The sequence below is a fragment of the Hypanus sabinus genome, chromosome 9, assembly GCF_030144855.1.
Source record: "Hypanus sabinus isolate sHypSab1 chromosome 9, sHypSab1.hap1, whole genome shotgun sequence".
Lineage (NCBI taxonomy): Eukaryota > Metazoa > Chordata > Chondrichthyes > Myliobatiformes > Dasyatidae > Hypanus > Hypanus sabinus.
The window spans coordinates 113464322-113485634 of NC_082714.1; the positions used below are offsets into that span (position 1 = coordinate 113464322).

General features: G+C 40.8%; 1 protein-coding gene across 4 annotated transcripts in view; it reads right to left on the reverse strand.

Annotated features, from left to right (window-relative positions):
- Positions 1 to 21313, reverse strand: part of LOC132399738 (pleckstrin homology domain-containing family G member 4B-like) — a 223190-nt gene that overhangs the window by 121114 nt on the left and 80763 nt on the right. For all 4 annotated transcript variants that reach the window (XR_009514053.1, XM_059980440.1, XM_059980439.1 and 1 more), the window contains exon 2: positions 13407 to 13604. Coding sequence is in view for 3 of the 4 variants with exons in the window: in XM_059980440.1 (XP_059836423.1) it covers positions 13407 to 13604 (198 nt within the window). In the remaining variant the exon portion in view is untranslated. The remainder of the gene's footprint in view (positions 1 to 13406; positions 13605 to 21313) is intronic.

The window sequence follows — 21313 nt, forward strand, 5'->3', positions numbered from 1 at the left end:
CACCTTGGATGCTGTGCAGCACAATTTTCTGAGTTCTTTCTAAATGGCATTGGGATATATTTCTGAAAAGTAAGGGAATCAAGAGATGTGGAAGCAATACAGGTAAAGGATTAACAATAGCCTTGATGAATAACAAAGAAGGCTCAAGGGTGAGCTGAGCTGCTAACTCCTTATCTAGGAGCCAAGAGCTTCTGTTCCTGTTTGCTGAGTCACTTCCTGAAGTCTGCCCTGGACCTAACCCAGACACATTGAAAGATGAAATGCTAGAAACACTCAGGAAGTCAAGCCCCATATGAGAAACAGCCTCAAAAATTCAGGTCAGAGATCCTCCATCAGAGTGACCCAGCATTTTCTGCTTATGCGTCACCTTTCTGTAACTTTGTGTGGATTTTAATTTAGATCGTTACAGCACAGAATCAAATCCTTTGGCCCGTCTAGTCTGTGTTGATCAGTTATTCTCCCTAGTCCCATCAGCTTGCACCTTGACCATCGTCTTCCACACATCTCCCAACCATCGAATCATCTCTTCAATGTTGCAATCAAACCCACATCCACCACTTCCTCTGGCAGCTCACTCCACACTCACTTCACCCCCTGAGTGAAGAAGTTCCCCTTGAATATTTCACCTTTCACCCATAACCCCTGACCTCTAGTTCTAGTCTCACCTAACCTCAACGGGAACAAAGCTCGCTTGCATTTACTCTGTCTATACCCATCATAATTTTGTATACGTCTTTCAAATCTCCCCCTCATTTTCCTACGCTCCAGGAAATAACTTATTCAACCTTTCCCCGTAATGCAGATCTTCAAGTCCCAGCAACATCCTTGTAAATTTTATCTGTACTCTCAATCTTGTTGAAATCTTTCCTTAGGCAGGTGACCAGAACTGCATGCAATACTCCAAGGACAGTCTCACCAGCATCTCATACAACGTCAACATAACATCACAACTCCTGTACTCAGTATATTGATTTATGGGCCAATGTGCCGAAAGCTTTGTTTATTACCCTATTTACCTGGGACACCGTTTTCAAGGAATTATAAATCGCTTCCCCAGATTCTTGTCTTATTCACACTCCACAGTGGCAAACATTTGCTGTGTAAGTTATACCCTGGTTTGTCCTTCCAAAGTGCAACATATCACATGTCTGTATTAACTGTGTCTGAATTAAATTTATTTTGTGTGGCAGAGCAGTGGAAGAAGTTTGAGGGGGAAAACGTCCTGCTTCTGCTCTTATTCCAATACTCCTCTGTTTTTTGTTCTCGAAGGCTGGTCCTTCCTGTAGCTTATCTTAATGCACACCAGAAGTAATATTGTTAAGAGTTTCCATTAGTCTGTGGTAGCAGAATGCTCCAGAGACGGTCCCCACCAGGGGCAGCTGAGAGTACTTAAACACCCCCCCCCCCCCCACCTACCACTGTACTCACCCCTATGGCTACACTCAGGTCTGAGTAAGTTAGGAGCTTCCTCCTAGGAGCTGCCCCAGAACTGGGGCTAACCCTGAGGTGCAAGAAGCTATCAGGAAAGTGGTTCCTGAGGCCAGAGCCCCACTCAATTCCCAAAACGATTCTAACAATTTGCTGCTGTCAAAGGCTGCAGATCACATGCATTAATATAAAAAAACACAATTTGATTTAAATAATCATGCAATCTTAAAAGTTTCTTCCCCCAAGCAACTAATCTGATTATTTTATGGTTTTCCCACCCCTCTATTTCTCCCATCATTGCTGCACTGAAAATACTTTAAATATACAAGGCTGGTAACTGACAAAATGCTGGAGGAACTTCATCAGCATTGATGAAGGGTCTCAGCCTGAAATGTCAGCTGTTTACTCTTTTTCACAGATGCTGCCTGGATCTTGGCCCAAAATATCGACTATTTACTCTTTTCCATAGATGCTGCCTGGCTTGCTGAGTTCCTCCAGCATATTGTGTGTATTACTTTGATTTCCAGCATCTGCAGATTTTCTCTTGTTTGAAATATATAAGGCTTACTTTGTAAATACATGCTGGTATTTATTTATTTAAGCATTTTTAATTCCTTATACATATTTTAACATCTAACTTATTTTTATATAACTCTTTAGTCTTTATAGTTGTTGAATGGTGTTTTTTTTGTTGCATGTTGTGCCCTGACCAACACACCACTGCAAATTCTTCGTACATGTATAAATGTATATGGTGAATAAAGTTGATCCTTTATCTTTGATCCTGAAGTATTAAATATATATAACTGCAGAATTGCTTACTCAAACTTAGGATAAGGCATTAAATTAAATAAACAAGCCAATCATCAAATGACGCCACATGCAAATATTAGCCAAATCTGGTACAAAGCTGAGGGGCCAGATGAAAAGCTAGCCAGTTCATCAGTCATTAGTGTACAGCGCAAAGCATTGAAAAGTTAAAATGAATTACAATAAGTAAACCAACAAACAAATAAATAAATGGATGAGTTAATTAATTAATTAACAGTGCCAAAGAGGAAGAGTGAGCTCATGTTCATGGGTTCATTGACCATTCAGAAACATGAAGGCAGAGAGAGTGAAGCTGTTCCTAAAACATTGATGGGGGGGGGGGGGGGACTTCAAGCTCCTGTATCACATCTCTGATGGTGATAATGATAAGAAGGCATGTCCTGAATGGACAGAGTCCTTACTGATGGATGCCACCTTCTTGACCCACTGCTTTTGAAGATGTCTTTGATGGTGGAGAGGCTTGTGCCCATGATTGAGCTGAATGAGTCTACAACCCTCTGGAGTCTCTTGTGAACCTATGCATCGATGTGTACCATACCCAGAAATTCCCAGAGAACTGATTCCATTAAAAGACAGGGGGATATCCATGAATGTTATTGATATGGATTTCCAGGATAGATTTGACAAAATCTTTCATGAAAGACTATTTGCTGAAGTTATTAATGATAGAATCAAGAGCAAATTATTGATCTGGATAAGAAATTTTCCAAACCACAGGAAGAAATATGGACAATGGTCAAGGATTTAAACAGTCATGAGGCACCTCACTGTGTATATGAGTGATAGGGATAGAACTATTCACTAGAACATATTTATTGTGGTACAGAAAGACAAGTATTCCACATGCTAATGATGCAAAACTGAACATTGTTGCAAGAAATGAAGATGAAATATTAAATCACTAAAAATAATAATAGTAAGGTAAATTAGTGAAAATGTGGCAAATGGATTTGAATGCAGACAAATGAGAGGTCATCTATGTTGAAGGTGAAATAGAGGACTTGCTAAATAGTGAAAGACAATTGAAATGCCTAAGAGACTGAAGGTTCCATGTGCACATATGATCTATCATTCATGCATGGTTATAGAATCAGAGAGAAAGTTAGATGCTTGGGTTTGTATCTGCAGATTTTAGTACAAGGAGGCAGAAATTAAGATGCTAGTTGGAACACATCTTCAGCACTGGAACCAGTTCTATATATCACAGTTGAAGAAGATATCACTGACTGCACAACACATACAAAATGCTGGAGGAACTCAGCAGGCCAGGCAGCATCCATGGCAAAAAGTACAATCAACGTTTCGGCCCAAAAAGTCATTTGTACTTTTTGCCATAGATGCTGCCTGGCTTGCTGAGTTCCTCCAGCATTTTGTCTGTGTTGCTCGGATTTCCAGCATTTGCGGATTTTCTCTTGTGTGAGGTGGAATTAACTTGAAGTCCAGCATTGATTTTGTCTCCAAGGGTGAAATTAAAGAGATTCAATTCATTTTTTTTTTAAAGAAAGTTAGATGTGCTTCCTGGAATTTGGATGATTAGGTGGTGATTTGATTGAAGTTTTCAAGATGTAAAGGGAATAATAGAAGAGATAAAGTTAAACCAATCATAGAAGAGGGGATTATAGTCTCAAAATTAGAGGCAAGCTTTTCACAAAAATTTGTTAGGAAACACTTCTATTTTCAAAGAGTGGATAAATTTGGAGAACATTTTGGAATTAGCAATTAGTGAACTACAGTAATTAGCAATTATAGTTACTTCTAATAACATATGTGTGACTGACAAAGATGAGCAGACAGTTTGCTTATGTATCAGTCATCTTGCCTTAAGTGATAGAGCAGCTCTGTGCCTAGATTACTGCAGCAGAGGGAATACATAACAGTCAAGTCTTGTGGCAGTTCCAGCCAGTTTGCTTACGGTAGTTGGCGAGCTGAACGGGGATCTCTTTGTATTTGCGAAGAATATTGGGAAGGTTGTCCATAAACAGAACAGCAGCTGAAACTGCTCACTCTGCATTGATACAAGTGTTGGCTTAATTTATCTGTTGTTGTGTTTCCCTCTTACTTAACTGGCATATTTCTGACTCACAAAATACTTGCACTGGCACAGCTAAACAGAGAACAGATTTGTGAATTGGTGAAAAATTGTGTTCCAGCTAGCTTAGAAGACCACTTGGTTTATATTAGGGATAGCTTTGTAAACCATAAAACTGAGAGCATAAAAATACCAATGATCCCCTGATCATTTTCACTGGCTGGCAGCTGGCGCACACTCCCGCAGAATAATTTCCTCTCAAGCTGTTCCAGTGAGGAGTGTGCATGGGTTTTAGAAGGCAGAGTGAACCACTGGGGAAAAAAAATTACAATTTCATCTGCAGGAAAACTCTCATCCAGCAATAAAAGCACATGAGAAATAGTCTATTTATTTTTGATATGTGGGTTTGTCTTGTTCAAACCTAACTTTCATTTATCAGAATCAGACTCTATTCTTGCCCACCATATTTTCAGCTTCTAAGCCCCAGGAGGAAATTCTGCCCCTGAATTTCTTGCAGTTCAGTCTCATTTTTATCCCCTTTATGTCTGGTTCACAAAATATTTTTTCAGTAAACTTTTGCTTTCCTTATCCTCCTGAAGCTATTCAGAGAATATCAATACACTAAAGAAGCTATATAGAGTCACAGAGTAATACCACAGTTACAGGCTATTCGGCCCGACCACTCCGTGCCAGCTAGTTCCAACTTCTTGCATTCAGCCCAAATCCCTCCAAAGCCCATTCCTATCCAAGTGCTTATTAAATTATATTATTGTACCTGCCTCAACCACTTCCTCTGGAAACTCATTCCATAGACTCACTACACTCTTCGTGAATATGTTGCCCCTCATGTCTCTTTTAAGTCTTTCTCCTCTCACCTTAAGTATGCCCACTAGTTATGTACTCCCCTACCCTGGGAGGAAGATTGATACCATCCACCTTGCTTATGCATCTCATAATTTTACATGTTTCTGTAAGGTAACACCTCATTCTTCTACATTCCAAAGAATAAAGACTTAGCCTGGCCAAACTCTCCTTATAACTCAGGCCCTCTAGTCCTGGCAGCATCCTCGCAAATCTTTTCTGCACTCTTTCTAATTTAACAGTCCTACAACAGGGTGTCCAAGTGCAGACTCACCAATGACTTGTACCACTGCCATAATGTTCTAGCTTCTGTGCTGAGATACAAGTTGATATTGTTGGAATTAAAGTCAAATTTTTAACCTGTGTTGTTTACTTTTCAGTAGTAATGGCTTGAAAACAAGAATCGGGATATTGTTTAAGATTATAATGAGTAATTGTAAGCAGGGGCTGTTCACAAGAGAAAGAAAAGCACCAGACAACTAATGGAGCTAAAAGTTGCTCACCTTTGGCCCTGAACTCATTGGAGTTTAGAAAGTTGAGGCTGGCCTTCTTGAAGTATAGATTCTGAAGAAGATCGATGGCGCTGACGCCAAGAGGACACTTTACCTGGTAGTGGTAACCGAAGCTCGTCGGCATAGTTTTAATAATCAAGGGTAATTTATTTAAGACAAGGATGAGGCGGAGTTTTTATTCTCTTTCTGAGGACTGTGAATCCTCTTCCCCAGGCAACTGTGGAGCTGCATATTTGAACCTATTCAAGTTAGAGTCTGATAGAGTATTGAACAAAAAGCAAGAAATTGAGGATGGGGAGAGACTGGAAAAGTGATGCTGAGGACAGGGATGAAGCAGGCAAGGAAGATTCTGCAGATGCTGGAAATCAAGCGAGAGTAACACCTACAAAATACTGGAGGAGCCCAGCCAGTCAGGCAGCAGCACCCATGGAAAGAAATAAATAGTCAAAGTTTTGAGCTGAGACCCTTCATCAGGACCGTACTTTGGTCTTCAGTTCTAATGAAGGGTTTCATGGGGAGATTTGGCATGGTGGTAATCACTACTGATTCAGTAATACAGAGACCCAGTTACACACTGGGGACATGAGCTCAAATCCCACCATGGCAGATGGTGAATTTGAAGTTAAAAAAATATCTGATTGCCATGAAACCATGTCGATTGTTGTAAAAACCCATCTGGAATGTCCTTTAGGGGAGGAATCCTGCCATCCTTACCTGGTCTGGCCTGTATGTGACTCCAGACCCACAGCAATGTGACTGACTCTTAAGAAATAGGGATGGGCAATAAATGCTGGCTTAGCTGGCAACGCCCACATCCCATAAATAAATAAATTAAAGAAAAACATGAGACATTGACCCTTTATTTCTCTCCACTGATATTGCTTGACCTGATGAGACCCTCCAGCATCTTGTGGATGAAACAGATACAACCTTATTGACACACACACAAAATGTTGGAGGGACTCAGTAGGTCAGGAAGCATTAATGGAAATGAAGAAACAGTCAATGTTGCGGGCCGGATCCTTCATCAGGACTGGAAAGCAAGGGGTAAGATGCCAGGATAAGAAGATGTGGGGGAGGGGAAGGAGTAAAAGCTACATGGTGATAGGTGAAGCCATGTGGGTGGGGAGGTAGGGTGAAGTAAGATGCTGGGAAGTGATAGTAAAGAGCTGGAGGAAAAGGAATCTGATAGGAGTGGAGAGTAGACTATAGGAGAAATGAAAGGTGGAGGGGCGCCAGGAGGAGTTGATAGGCAGGTGAGGAGAAGAGGGGGGTCAGAAGAAGAAAGTGAAGAAGGGGGAAGGGGAGGGGGAAAATTACCAGAAGCTGGAGAAATCGATGTTCATGCCAATAGGTTGGAGGCTACCTAAACAGAATATAATGCGCTTCTCCTCCAACCTTATTTAACAGCAAAGGGGGTTTGAGGCTCTGAGTGATGTACTGCTGCCCCTATTTCTTTGGTTAAAGTCAGTAGCCACTTTATTAGGTACACCTGTTAATCAGCCAATCATGTGGCATCAACTCAGTGCACAATGGCATGCAGATATAGTCAAGTTAGAGGGGCGCAAGAAAGTGTAGGAAAGGGAGTTTAAGGGAGAGGGAGAGAATTGGACCTGGGTTGTGGCAGCGAAGTATCGAGGTATCAGAGATGTTAGGAAGTGGTAAAGAAGACAGAGGTAGTGCATGGGAGATGATATTAGGTGATAGGAGCTGTATAGAGGAAGGTGAATGTCAGGTTTCTGTGAAACAGAAAAATGAGCAGTGAATTGAAGATTATAGTGGCTTATTGTCTAGTGATGAAGGATTTAAACAAAATAAGAAAGAAAGAGTTTAAGGTATTACTAAGTTTTGAATGTAGATCTGTTTTTGATATCAATCTGATTGGATTAACTAGAATTTGAAAGAAGTATTAGGAGATATTGCGGGTGTAAGACTTTTAAGAGATGGGTGTTCATAGTGTTTTGTGAAGATAGTACGCACAGTGAGAAAGCTTTAGGATTAAAAACTCTGGGTGGAAGGAAAGTTACATCAAAGATTTATATTGATCAACAATGGCTTTGGGGAGTAACCACAGAGATGTCTCCAGATGTATCCCTGGACCAAGTAAAAAATAATTTAGTTGGGAGGGAAAGCTGTAGATACTAATGTTTAAAAGGTTTTTGTGGAAGAGTAAGAATAGATAGCTTATTGGTGTTGACTAAATTTGATGGAAAAAAGTTGCTGGTTAGGGTTAATTTAGGTTATATGAGTTTTATGGATCAAGTCTATGTGCTGCCCCCTCTGCAATGTTTTCAATGCCGGAGGTTTCGATCATGCAGCAGCTGTGTGCAGGGGTAAAAATCAAAGTGGTAGATATGGTGGAGAACATGATTATGGTAATTGTGGAGAAGGCATAAGGCCAAAATGTAGCAATTGTGAAGGGGAACACAGCTCTGCTTATACAGGGTGTTTAGTATATAAGAAAGCTATGGAAGTGCAGCATGTTCAGGTAGCAATGACGTACCATTTGCAGTGGTTCTTCAGAAAGTACAGAAGACTGGACCAAATGAACCGATCAATTTTCAGAATACAGATAGATTAAAGTCAGTGTGTAAAGTGCATATTTAAATAAAGGATGCATTGATTGCTAATAAACTAAAGTTCCTTGCTTTCATGGTAGATGTACTAAATTGTACAGCACAAGCTAAAAGTAGGACAGAAAAAAAATAATTTATATTAAAAGCTACAGGAAAAAAAATCTGGAGATAAAAGACTTAACTCTAGAAGTTATTAATGGTGCTTGACAAGGAAGGATAAGTAATATTTAGACTTCAAAGAAAGATTGTTTATATTTTTTCTTTTTTTTCTTTTTTACACTGGAATGCTGGAAGTTTGTTAGCTAATGGTCAGAGGAGGAATGTTCATGTTTTTATTTCTAATTTTTCCTTTTTTTCCCCTTTTTTAAAAATCCTACAATGGAATGCTAGAAATTTGATACCTAATGGTCAGGGGATTTTAATTTTCATAGTACTACGTGCGGTTGTAATGGCACAAATGTGAAAGGGATGGTGGAGGAAGACTTTCTGGAAGAAAATATTTGGTGAGCTTGAATGATACATGATAGGTAGCAGTAATGCATCTTATGTTGGTCTGACAACTGCCAACAAACACTGCAAGAAGAAGAACAGGATGTTCAATTGTTGTTCAGACCAAACATCAGAATGGGGAAGAAATATGATCTAAACAACTTTGACCATGGAGTGATTGTTGGTGCCAGACGAGGTGGTTTGAGTATCTTACTCAAATTGCTGACCTTCTGGGATTTTCATGCTCAACTGTCTCTGGAGTTTACAGAGAATGGTGCAGAAAAACAGAAAAAAACATCCAGTGAGCAGCAGTTCTGCAGCTGAAAATGCTTTGTTAAGGGAGGTCAGTGGAGAATGGCCAGAGTGATAGGAAGGCAGCAGTCACTCAACTATCGACACGTTACTATAGTGGTGTGCAGAAGTGCGTCTCAGAATGCATATTGAACCTTGAATGGATGGACCACAGCAGCAGAAGGTTTCCCTCCTGTACCTAATAAAGTGGACACTGAGTGTATGTGATCAAAACATAACGTGCCAGGACTACAGAGCAGGTTCAGCTACGACTGATAATGGGAAGAAATGAATTAGCATTTTGAATGAAGACCTCAGCAAATGCCAAATGATTTGAAAAGAGCTTGAGCCAATGCGGGATCTTGAGACAGTTTGGCAGACTGCAGAGTTTAATGCATCAAACAGCTGAGGGCAGAATTAGCACCCACATGCAATGCTTGCTCGCTGCTGAACGAAAATAAAAATATGCTGCTAATCAGTCAGAATTAGGTAAAGAAGAAATGCTTCTTGTTGAAATGCGTTCCATTCTGTAGAGGCAGACATAATATTCAGCTAGTGGGAATCACTGGGGACTCTGCGGAGTAATAGTTTTCAGATTGCTATTTTTGAAATTCTGGCAACATTACTGTTCACAGTAGTTAATTAATGTTCTCCAAAAGGAAACTTCTTTCCAACATAAACAGAAAATAAACTTTCACCTTCAATAAATTTGGAACTGATCTGGACTGCATGTTCAAGCTGAATCGTTGTATTTCTGTGGTGTATCCGCCAAACAACAAATAAATCATCTGGATTTGATATAGTTATTTTCCTCTTGTTGGCTAGGAAGAGTGTAAAAGCTGGTTCCAAGTGTCCAGCTGCATATCCCGCTAACAATGTCTGCATTCAACATTCCTCTGGTCATGGGCCAGAGTGCTGGAGTTTTACTAGCACACCCACCTCTCGTGTACAGTGAAGTGTAAGGATTGTGTGCAGCATGGTTCAGGAGATGATGTTGAAACTGGTAATGTTTCCCCTCTTGTCTTAATGCAGCAATTAGTATGGGTTATTCTCAAACTAATCAGGTCGCAGCCATGCAAAAGTTAAACCAGTTTGAAATCAGGCAACAATTTGACAATTATGCTAAAACAGGTCACAAGGCAGAGTCTGTGGGAAAAGGAAACAGGCAATTGTACGATGAGGACTGCTAGTATGAGGTTAAACTACTTTGTAGCACAAAAGCCAGAGTGTATTCCATCAAAAATAACCTGTACACTTACTGTGGGAATAAGAAGTTAAATTAAAACATTCCATTTGCTCAATCCAGTTACAAATAAAAGAGTGAAACCTGTGAGTATTGCCCTCTCGATAATGGTGCACTACATCTTCTGGAGTTGGCATATTCCTATGGTGCAACATTCTCCTTGCAACGGAATTCAGTAAACAATCAGGAGAGCTTGCCAAGTACTCTTTGGCTCCAAGACCCTAAACTCCTTCATCGGGAAACACAGTGAGTATTGTTAAAGTCAACTCAAATTAATTTGCATCAACTTTTAACAAACCCCACAGTGTCACTTATGTGGAAGATTTCTGTGGTGCATCCACAGTTTGCATTTCACTTTTATTAGAATAAATGTCTCTCAGCCCTCATTTTCAAAAGTGATCTGTATTGATGATCAGCATTAACTAATGCAGATCTAAACATCTTCAAATTGATCACATCATCCAAATAGGATTCATGAAGTAAGTTCTTCCAGCTTTCTGATTTCATAGACCTATTTGAGAGGAATTATTGTCTGCAAACATGTCAAGACTTATTTTGGGAAAATAATGGCTTCAAGCCCTAATTTCTTTATTCACAAAGACAATTAAACTCAGTATAAAATCCAAAGGATATTGCTTAGGTTCAAGTGTCAATTCACCTAAACCTTGATCAGAGCTACTAGGAAGAATGTTTTGCATTTTATAGCTATGTTACTTGGAAAATTATGAACAAATGCCTTAATTAAGACTGTAGAAGCTTCCAAATAAATCTTTGCATAAATCATTAATAATCTGCTTGCTTGTACTCATCCAGGTAAATCCATGTGCAGCCAGTGTAATCAAAGACCCCACCCACCCTGCACCTTCTCCCTTCTCCCCTCTCCCACTAAGCAGAAGGTACAAATCCTGAAAGCATGTACCACTATGAAGTGTAACTATTTGATATAAGTTTAAATAGTTCTCCAGTACCATGAGTTGGACTTCTGACCTCACAATCTACCTTGTTATGATCTTGCAGCTTGTTACTTATCGGCACTGGACTTTTTCTGTAGCCGCTACACATGATTCTGTAGTATTAGTGTTTCATCTTGTGCCTACCTCTCTGATCTGTGTGATAAATTAATTTATATGAAAGCTGTATACATCTGTGCCTTTCATCTCAGTACATGTGACAATAATAAACCAATTTCAATTCCAATTCCAATTCCAATAAGGAAGCAGTATTAGTCAAAGAAACATGGTGCAAAATGAAGCTTATGTTATTGACTGAAGCTAACTTTGGACTCTCGTTAGTTGCTCCTTCCGATGATTTGCACCCAGTTTAATTATGCATTCTAATCTTTCTATATCTGAGTGCAACAGTATTCCTAAGTCTCCATCCAGGACTAGCATGACTGACAGTAGTGAAAACTGATGGGGAAGCTACTGACATGATGAAGGAATCCCTGAACACTGCCAAAGTTGGAGGATCTTCATTGCCACCCTAAACATCAGTGGTGTAACAGCAGTAAATTTAGGATAATGCATTCTGGCCGAACTCTAGGCTCCACATTGCCTGCTGCTTGCAAGATTCAGCTTGTTCCCTACTACCAACCCCACTGCAACCCATCCCTCCCTCCCCCAGACAGGGCACCAGACAGCTCACTCTTACTTCTGTATTACAAAGCCAATTTTGAGTTCTCTTTTTGTGAGGAGTCATCAGATGGAGCAAGCCACAGGAGTCACAGGAGGGGTTAACTTTCTGCTGTTCTTGTAATAGAGGAAGCACAGCATAGTTCCTGTAGATTGATTCCTGGGAGAGGGGATGACAGGATATTAAGCAAACTGCTTGAGTCCTGGTGAAGGGTCTCAGCCCGAAACGGCGACCGTTTATTCCTCTCCATATGTGACTTGCTGCGTTCTTCCAGCACTTTGTGTATGTTGCTTAAGCAAACTGCACCTTGAATATTCCCTTGTGTTTGACAGGAGTGATGTCATTTAAAATGCTTATGTGGTTTAGAACAAGGAATTATACTCTCAAAATAAGGCACCATCCAGGTAGGAGATGAGAAGATACTTCTTCATCCAGAGCCATATGACACAAGACACAAGATGCAAAGAATGGAAGCAGGAATAGACTTCTTTGAGATAAGAAGAATTCACCTTATCACCCATAAAGTGCTGGAGGAACTCAGATGAAGGGTCTCAAACTTGAATGGAAATCCTACCAAAAGTAGTGGATACAGCCCAGTCCATCAAGAATAAAGCCCTCCTCATCATTGAGCACATCTACACGAAGCATTGTCACAGGAAAACATCATCCATCGTCAGGGACTCCCACCACCCAGGTCATGCTCTCTTCTTGCTGCTGCCATCAGGAAGAAGGCGCAGAAGCCTCAGGACTCACACCTCCAGGTTCAGGAACAGTTATTACCCCTCAGCCAACAGGCTCTTGAATCAAAGGGGATAACTTCACTCATCTTCACTTGCCCCATTACTAAACTGTTCTCACAACCTATGGGCTGACTTTCAAGGACTGTTCATCTCATGTTCTTGGTATTTATTGCTTACTTATGCTATTATTATTAGTATTTTTTTCTTTCTTTTTGTATTCACACAGTTTGTTATATTTTGCACACTGGTTGTCTGCCCTTTGGTGTGGTCTTTCATCGACTCTGTTTGGTTATTGGATTCATTGAGCATGCCCGCAAGAAAATCAATCTCAGGGTAGTATATGGTGACATATATGTACTTTGATAATAAATTTACTTTGAACTTTGGCCTCCTCAGCCCTTTACCTTTCCACCTATCACTTCCCAGTTTCTCACTTCATCCCTCTGCCCCACCCACCCACCTTCCCCGATACTATGTGTGTTACTCTGGATTTCCAGCATCTGCACAGTCTCTTCTGGTTATAAATATTTTTCATTTTGTCACCATTGTACCAACAACGTCTGGTGAAAATCCACCAGCTAAGCAATGCTCCAGATTGTACGTTCTAAGAACATGCATACAAAACGTTGTGGGACACCATGCAGGAGATATGGTTTCTTAGCATAAAAAGCTAAAGGGTTTCAGTGCTGGCCTGGCTCGTGCCAGTGTCTGTCTTCCTGATCCATTCTTGTGATTTTATTTCAGGACAGGTTTACAATTATTCACCATACTTACACAAGCATCTTGTTGCACAGTCTCTAGGATGCGCTTTGCTGGAACCAAGAAATCCAATAGGCAGCGGAGTCCATCCCCCTTATACGTGGTGTCAATCACCCTGAAGATTTGACTGAGCACTGTGGGAGCTGTGGCGTTGAATGGAGGATACAAAGCAGAGAGAATGCTTTGAATACAGGTGTCCAGCGACTCTGAATTCTAAGTGAGAGAAATACATGTCATCAGTTCTCCAAGGTGATGAAAAATTATAACTACTTGATTTTAAATGTTGATTATCAATTTTAGACAAAAAAAAGCAAGAGTAGAAAAAGTCATGTACACTTAGTGGCCACTTTTTTAGGTACAGAAGTAGAGCCTACCGTGGACTTCTGCTGCTGTGGAACATCCGCTTCAAGGTTTGACATGTTGTGCATTCAGAGCTGCTCATGCACACCACTGTTATAATGCAAGGTTATTTGAGTTACTGTCACTTTCTTGTCAGCTTGAGCCAGTCTGGCCATTCTCTTCTGACCTCACTCATTAACAAGGCATGCTCGCCCGCAGAACTGCCACTCACTGAATATTTTTATTTCTCGCACCATTTTCTGTAAACTCTAGAGACTGCTGTGCGTAAAGATCCTTGGAATCAGTAGTTTTTGAGATATCCAAACCATCCTGTCTGGCACCAACAAGCATTCTATGATCAAAGTCACTTACATCACATTTCTTCCCCATTCGGATATCTGAACAACAATTGAACCCTTTGACTGTGCCTGCATGCATTCATGCATTGAGCTGCTTCCATATTTTTGGCTGATAAGATATTTACAATTAACAAGCAGGTGTACAGGTGTACTGAATAAAATGGCTACTGTGTGTATATTATGAAGTTTTATATAAGAAAACTTGTTTATACATAAACATGTTTATATATTGCTCTTCAACCACATCTTCACCCATGGTCCTTTTGATGTGTAGCCTTTACAGATTTTGAAGTACGTTGGAAACTGCTGGAAATTTATTCCTTTTACCTCAGGGGTGAAAAATCTGTGCACGGCTTTCATTAGGCTGGGACTTTTAAAATAAAATTTAGATTAGCCTTATTTGTCATGTGTACAACAAAACATCGAAACGTACATTGAAATGAGTCATTTGCATCAACGACAAACACAGTCCAAGGATGTGCTGGGGGCAGCCAGCAAGTGTCACCATGGTTCCAACACCATACATCATACCCACAACTTACCTACCCATATGGCTTTGTGGAAGGAAACTGGAGAACCCTATGTAAACCCACATGATCACAGGGAGAACGTACATACTCCTTATAGACAGCAGCAGAAATTAAACCCCAATCGCTGGTGCTGCAAAGCATTACACTAAGTGCTTCTGTGGTTTATAAAGAACTCGGTTGTCTATTAGAATGAAACTCTTAGAAACATTTATGCTGTGCATCTGCTTTGAATAAATAGCCTATGTAGATTCACAAGCAAGCTAGCTAGCACCGCATATTATGCGCCATGCATACAGCGGAAACTGAAACACATACAGCGATGTGGCATGGAGTCCATTTGGTGAGTGCACAATGTTCCTTAACAACAAGATTTTCATTGAAAATAATAGTGCAGGTAAATGATAGATCCTATGCTACTACAATATCTAGACCATAGAAGTAGAAGTTCAAAGTTCAAAAATGCCAAATGCAAAATAAAGTTAGCTTTAAATGGGCTAAGTTTAAATCATACTTGGCTCCCTGCATTCAGTTCTATTGATCTCAATGCTGATCACAAGCATGGTTAAATTACTAGGAAGCAACCTTCAGGCAGTGAAGCTCAAGGTAAACTTTAACAATTCTCTTGTAAAATTATGTTTGAGCATGGAATTCACAGCTGGAGGTGACTACCGAAGGGTATCAGTAAGATCACAGAATAACAGTTGTGTAACTCACGTTTCCTGATAATTACTTCCCAGAAACTCATTCCAAATGAATATTGGGATGAGATCCGGTAATGTGGGATCCGGGGCGATATAAAGGGCTGACTCGGTTTATAGCTGGCAAATCTATAACCTGCACACCTTCAGTAACTTCAGCGTGGAAGGTAGCTATGAGATAGATTTGGTGGGCCTACATTACACTTTGCTCATTTGACCAATAAGCTGGAAGACAGCTATTTTGATTTTGTTGATGTGTGCACAATTGAACTGAATAAATCATTTTTTTCCTTTGTCCTCACTGTGAATGAAATACTGCCTTGGACCATAACATTACAAGCATTTTGTGGTGTTTGCATTGCCTTCTTTTCAAGTTTGCTTCCTCAATTTTGGAAATTCGCCTCTTCTCAAAGACTGTGGTTCCAACATACATGAGACTTCACCAAATGAAGGGATCATGAGCAGGTTCCTCCCAAGATTCTGGATGAATTATAGAGTTGCAGGATGATACAAGACAGAAACCAGGCCTGTTGGCCCACCTTGTCCATGACTGAAACATATAAGATTATTAAGGGATTGGACACACTAGAGGCAGGAAACATGTTACCGATGTTAGTGGAGTCCAGAACCAAAGGCCACAGTTTAAGAATAAGGGGTAGGCCATTTAGAATGGAGTTGAGGAAAAACTTTTTCACCCAGTGAGTTGTGGATCTGTGAAATGCTCTGCCTCAGAAGGCAGTGGAGGCCAATTCTCTGGATGCTTTCAAGAAAGAGTTAGATAGAGCTCTTAAAAACAGTGGAGTCAAGGGATGTGGGGAGAAGGCAGGAAAGGGGTACTGATTGTGGATGATCAGCCAATATCACAGTGAATGGCGGTGCTGGCTCAAAGGGCCGAATGGCCTACTCCTGCACCTATTGTCTATTGTCATGACCTCTATGCTAATCGCATTTGCCGTGCTAGGCCAGTATCCCTCCACCCCCTTCACATCGAACTACCTGTCCAAATCCTTCTAAATGTTGTAATTGTAACTGCCTTTGCCACCTCCTCTGGCGTCAAATTACAAGTAGTCACAGCTCTCTGGCTGAAAAACCTATCTTTAACTTTAACTAGTTTTAAACTCTCATGCCCGAGCACCGTCTATACTGTCTGCCATTTATGTTATGAAGTCAGGGCTCAGTCCTCTACGTTCTGGTGAGAATAAACCCAGAGGAACTCACAGATTGCTGGAGGAGCTCAGCAGGTTGGAAAGCATGGAGGGATAAAAACAGTTGCTGTTTCTGGTCGATGCTCCTCATCAGACCAGAAACATTGACTGTTTATTCTTCTCTACAGATGCTGCCTGTTCGTCCAGCATCCTGTGTCTGGATTTCCAGCATCTGCATAATCTCTTGGGACAATAAACCCAGCCTATCACATCTCTAAACACAAGAGATTCTGCAGATGCAGGAAACCCACATGTAAAATGCTGGAGGAACGCAGCAGGTCAGTAAGCAGTGGATGCTTTGGGAAGAGATTCTTCATCAGGTCTGGAAAGAAAGGGGGAAGAAGCCACAATAAGAAGGCGTGGGGAGAGGAAGGAGTACAAGGTAAAATGTGATGGGTGAAGCCAGGTGGGAGTGGGCGAGGGAGATGAAGTAAGAAGCTGGGAGATGATAGATGGAGAAAGGAAAGGGCAAAAGAAGAAAGAATCTGATAGGAGATGAGAGTAGACAAAGGGGCGAAAGGAAAGGAGGATATCTGATCTCTGCTTATAACCATGGCTTGGAGCGCCCTCGTGAATCTATTCTGCATTCCCTTTAAGACTGCCTCTGAACTCCTGCAGTGTGATGAACAGAACTTACACAACACTCTGAAGTGCAGCCCAACCAATATTTCGTACAGGTGCAACCTGTTAAAATGCTTCAAGTTTGACAAGAAGGAATTCTTGAAATTTGCCACTGACCTCCTTGGGAGTGTTTTTGCTTGTTCAGCTGGAGGCAGCATATCTGCTCTCCTATCTGCTTATCCAACATTCCGGTGATGCAGCCTAACCACCATGTTTCCATCATCAAAGTGCAGATGTTTGGAATCCCATCAACATAACATTCAAAATTCAAAGCAAATTTATTATCAAAGCACATATATGTCATCATATACTACCCTGAGTTTCATTTTCTCGCAGGCATTTACAGTAGAACAAAGAAATACAATGGAAACAATGAAAAACTGCACACAGAGACTGACAAGCAATTGTGCAAGGGAGGAAGACAAACTATGCAAATGCAAAAGAATTATAATAATAAACAATGAATAAATAAATACTTAAATAATACAGAGACCTTGAGTTGTGGAGTCCTTGAAAATCAGAATTAGAATTAAGTTTAGTATCACTGGCATACATCATGAAACATGTTATCTTGCAGCAGCAGCACAATGCAATTCATAATGTTAAAAAACAACTGTAAATTACATTAAGTACAGTAAGAAATATATATATATGTGTATATATATATATAAATTTAAAAAGCAGTGCAAAAAGAGAACAAAAATGACATAGTGTACATGGATTCATTGTCCATTTAGAAATTAGATGGTGGAGGGGAAGAAGCTGTACCTAACATATTGACTGTGTGTCTTCATACTCCTGTACAGCCTCCCTGATGTTAGCAATGAGAAGAGGACATGTCCTGAGTGTTTGGGATCCTTAAGGAAGTATGTCACCTTTATGAAGCATCATCTTTTGAAAATGTCCTGGAAGCTGTGCCTATGATGGAGCTGGATCAGTTTGCAACTTCCTGCAGCTTTTTCTGATCCTGTGCATTGATGCCTCCATAGCAGATGGTAATGCAACCATGGTGCATCTGTAGAAATTTGCAGAAGTCGTTGGTAACAAACCAAATCTCCTTAGAGTCCTAATGAAATATAGCTGCTGCCATCCCTCTTTGTAATTGCATTAAAATGTTGGTCCGGCATAGATCCTTAAAGATGTTGACACCCAGGAACTTGAAACAGCTCACCCTTTCCACTGCTGATCCCTCGATGAGGACTGATGTGTGTTCACTCGCCTTTGCCTTCCCGAAGTCCACAATCAATTTTTTGGTCTTAATGAAGTTGAAACCACTCGACCAACTGATCCACCTCACTCCTGTACACCTCTTTGTCACCATCTGAAATACTGCAGTTGTGTCATCAGCAAATTTCTACATGACATTTGTGTGCTGTAGAGAGAGTAGGGCAGTGGGCTAAGCACACATCCTGGAGCTGCAGCAGTGTTGACTGTCAGAGAGGAGTCCATATGTTGTGCAATCAGTTCAATGTTGAAGGAAGTGAAGTTATCCACTCTGGTTCAGGAGACTGATAGTCAACGGGTAATAACTGTCCCTGAACTTGGTGGTCTGGGAGCTAAGGCTCCTGCAGCCCCTTCCCATTTGCAGCAGCAAGAAGAGATCATGGCTTGGATGGAGGGGCCCTTGGTAATGGATGCTACTTTTTTTATGGCAGATCTCCTTGCAGATGTGTTCAATGGCAGTGGGGGGGGGGGGGGAGCGGTAGGGTTTGTATGTTTTTCCATTCTTGGGCATTGGTGTTTCAATACCAGGCCACGATGCAAACAGTCAGTCAGGCACCAGTCGGTGCAGCTGACCAGACAATTATATATGTCTGGCAACTTATCTTGCCATCTTATCCTTCTGAGATCCTTCAGACAGCCCATATGAAAACAGTTCAGACCGACAACAAAGCACAACCATGTTTTCTCCAGAAATGCCACAAATCTAAAACAGACTCATTGATCAGCACTGACTGGTCTGCAGGGCTGACAGAGAATTTGATTTAAGACATTGTGATGATCACACTGCAAATCCATTGCAGCCTTACTGTTGTTACGATAGCTGTGAACTGCTTCAGTCTTTGCCTGGCAGCTGCAATGGTCCTCCTAAGCAAAAGTCCTAAAGTTTGTGTCCTGAAGTGTTTCAGGCTAAATTGTCAACTGCTTATTCCGCTCCATAGATGCTGCCTGACCTGCTAAGCTCCTTCAGCATTTTGTGTGTGTTGCTCAATATTTCCAGCATCTCCAAAATCTCTTTCTTTATAGTGTTCACAATTTCACTTCCAATGATACATCTGTGGCTATTGAAACAAAATCACTGGGTGTGTGACATTCTGATTCTGTCCCATTGAAACTACATAGGGGAAGACAATAGGTGAATGTTTCTAATGTGCCAGAGAAGCTTAGCAGGTCAGGCAGCATCTATGGATGGGAATAAACAGTCGACGTTTCGGGTCAAGATTCTTCATCAGGACCGGTGAAGACTCTTGGCCCGACATGTCGACTATCGATTCCCCTGAGCTCTTCCAGCACACTGTGACTATTGCTCTAGATTTCCCGCATCTGCAGTACTTCTTATGTGCAAATGTACAAAGTACACAGGACATCTTCAGGGAGTGATGTCTCAGAAAGGCAGCATCCATTATTAAGGATCTCCAGCACCCAGGACATGCCCTTTTCTCACAGTTACTATCAGGTAGGAGATACAAAAGCCTGAAGGCACACACTCAACAATTCAGGGACAGCTTCTTCCCCTTTGCCATCCAATTCCTAAATGGACATTGAAGCTTTGGACATTACCTCACTTTTTTAATATACAGTATTTCTGTTTTTTGCATATTTAAAAAAATATATTCAATATACAAAATTGATTTACTTTTTTCTCTATTACTATGTTTAATTTATTTATTATTATTTTTCTCTCTCTGCTAGATTATGCATTCCATTGAACTGCTGCTGCTAAGTTAACAAATTTCACATAATAAACATAATATTCATTATTATGAATGCTCATAATAATTGGTGGTCATTAAAAACTTCAGGATGAGAATCAGAGATTAGAGAAAGTACGAGGAGGCCATTCCCTCTATTAATGCATCATTAAAGGTGTAACATATCAAATGCTGGAGGAACTCAGCAGCTATGGAGAAATTATCTCTCCACCGACGCTTCCTGACCTACTGAGTTTCTTGAGCATTTTGTGTGTGTTGCTCTGGATTTCCAGCATTTGCAGAATCACTTGTGACATTAAAGGTGCACCCCTGCTACTTAATACAGAATTCAGGACAGGTCTGTGTTGGCTCTTAATATTCTGACCAGTTTTATATTCAGGAAGCCATTCCACAACACTGGAACAACAGAGGGATGTTTGGGATATCTGGAGTTTGTGCTTAAAAGCTCTCTGACCAAGAGGTATAGAGATGGAATTTCAATTGAAGTAGTGGTAGGAATTTTCAAATTGGATAAATTCCATCCAACCATGGGGTGACAGTGAATTTGGCATCAAATATCTGGTGTTTTAGACTGAGCTTTAAACTAATGGCAGGAAGGAAGAGTCCAGGAGAGGGAAAAATTAGAAACCTACAGAGTAGAATCAAGGTAGAACTAAAAGTCATGGGTTAGGAGTGTTTGAGGATGGTGAGAGTGTGGAACGAGCTGCCAGCATAAGTGGTGGATGCAGGTTTTATTTTGAGATTTTTAAGAGGACTATTAACAGGTACATGGATGAGAAGCGTATAGAGGACTATGGTTTGGGAGCAGGTTGATAGGACTAAGCAGATTAATAGTTCAGCATGGACTAGATGGGCCAAAGGGCCTGTTTCTGTGCTGTAGTGTTCAATGAGTCTATGACTCTCTTAGGCACTTTATGTTGGGAAAATGCAGACAACATAGAATTAGGTTGCATCAACTTGTTTGAGGCATGAATCAATACCCAGGAATGTCTGAACCACATGGTGCAGGTAGGAGGGTACGTCTGTCCTTGTGCAGCACTGACTTAATGCTGTGTATCACCAATTCCACAAATTTGTCATTTCAGTTACACCTGGGAAGCACACAACATGCTGGAGGAACTCAGCAGGTCAGGCAGGGGAATAAACTGTCAATGTTTCATTCTGAGACATTTCATCTGTGATGGGACTGGGTTCACTTACAGTAAAGCTTGAACCTCAAAAGGAGATTTTAAGCCCC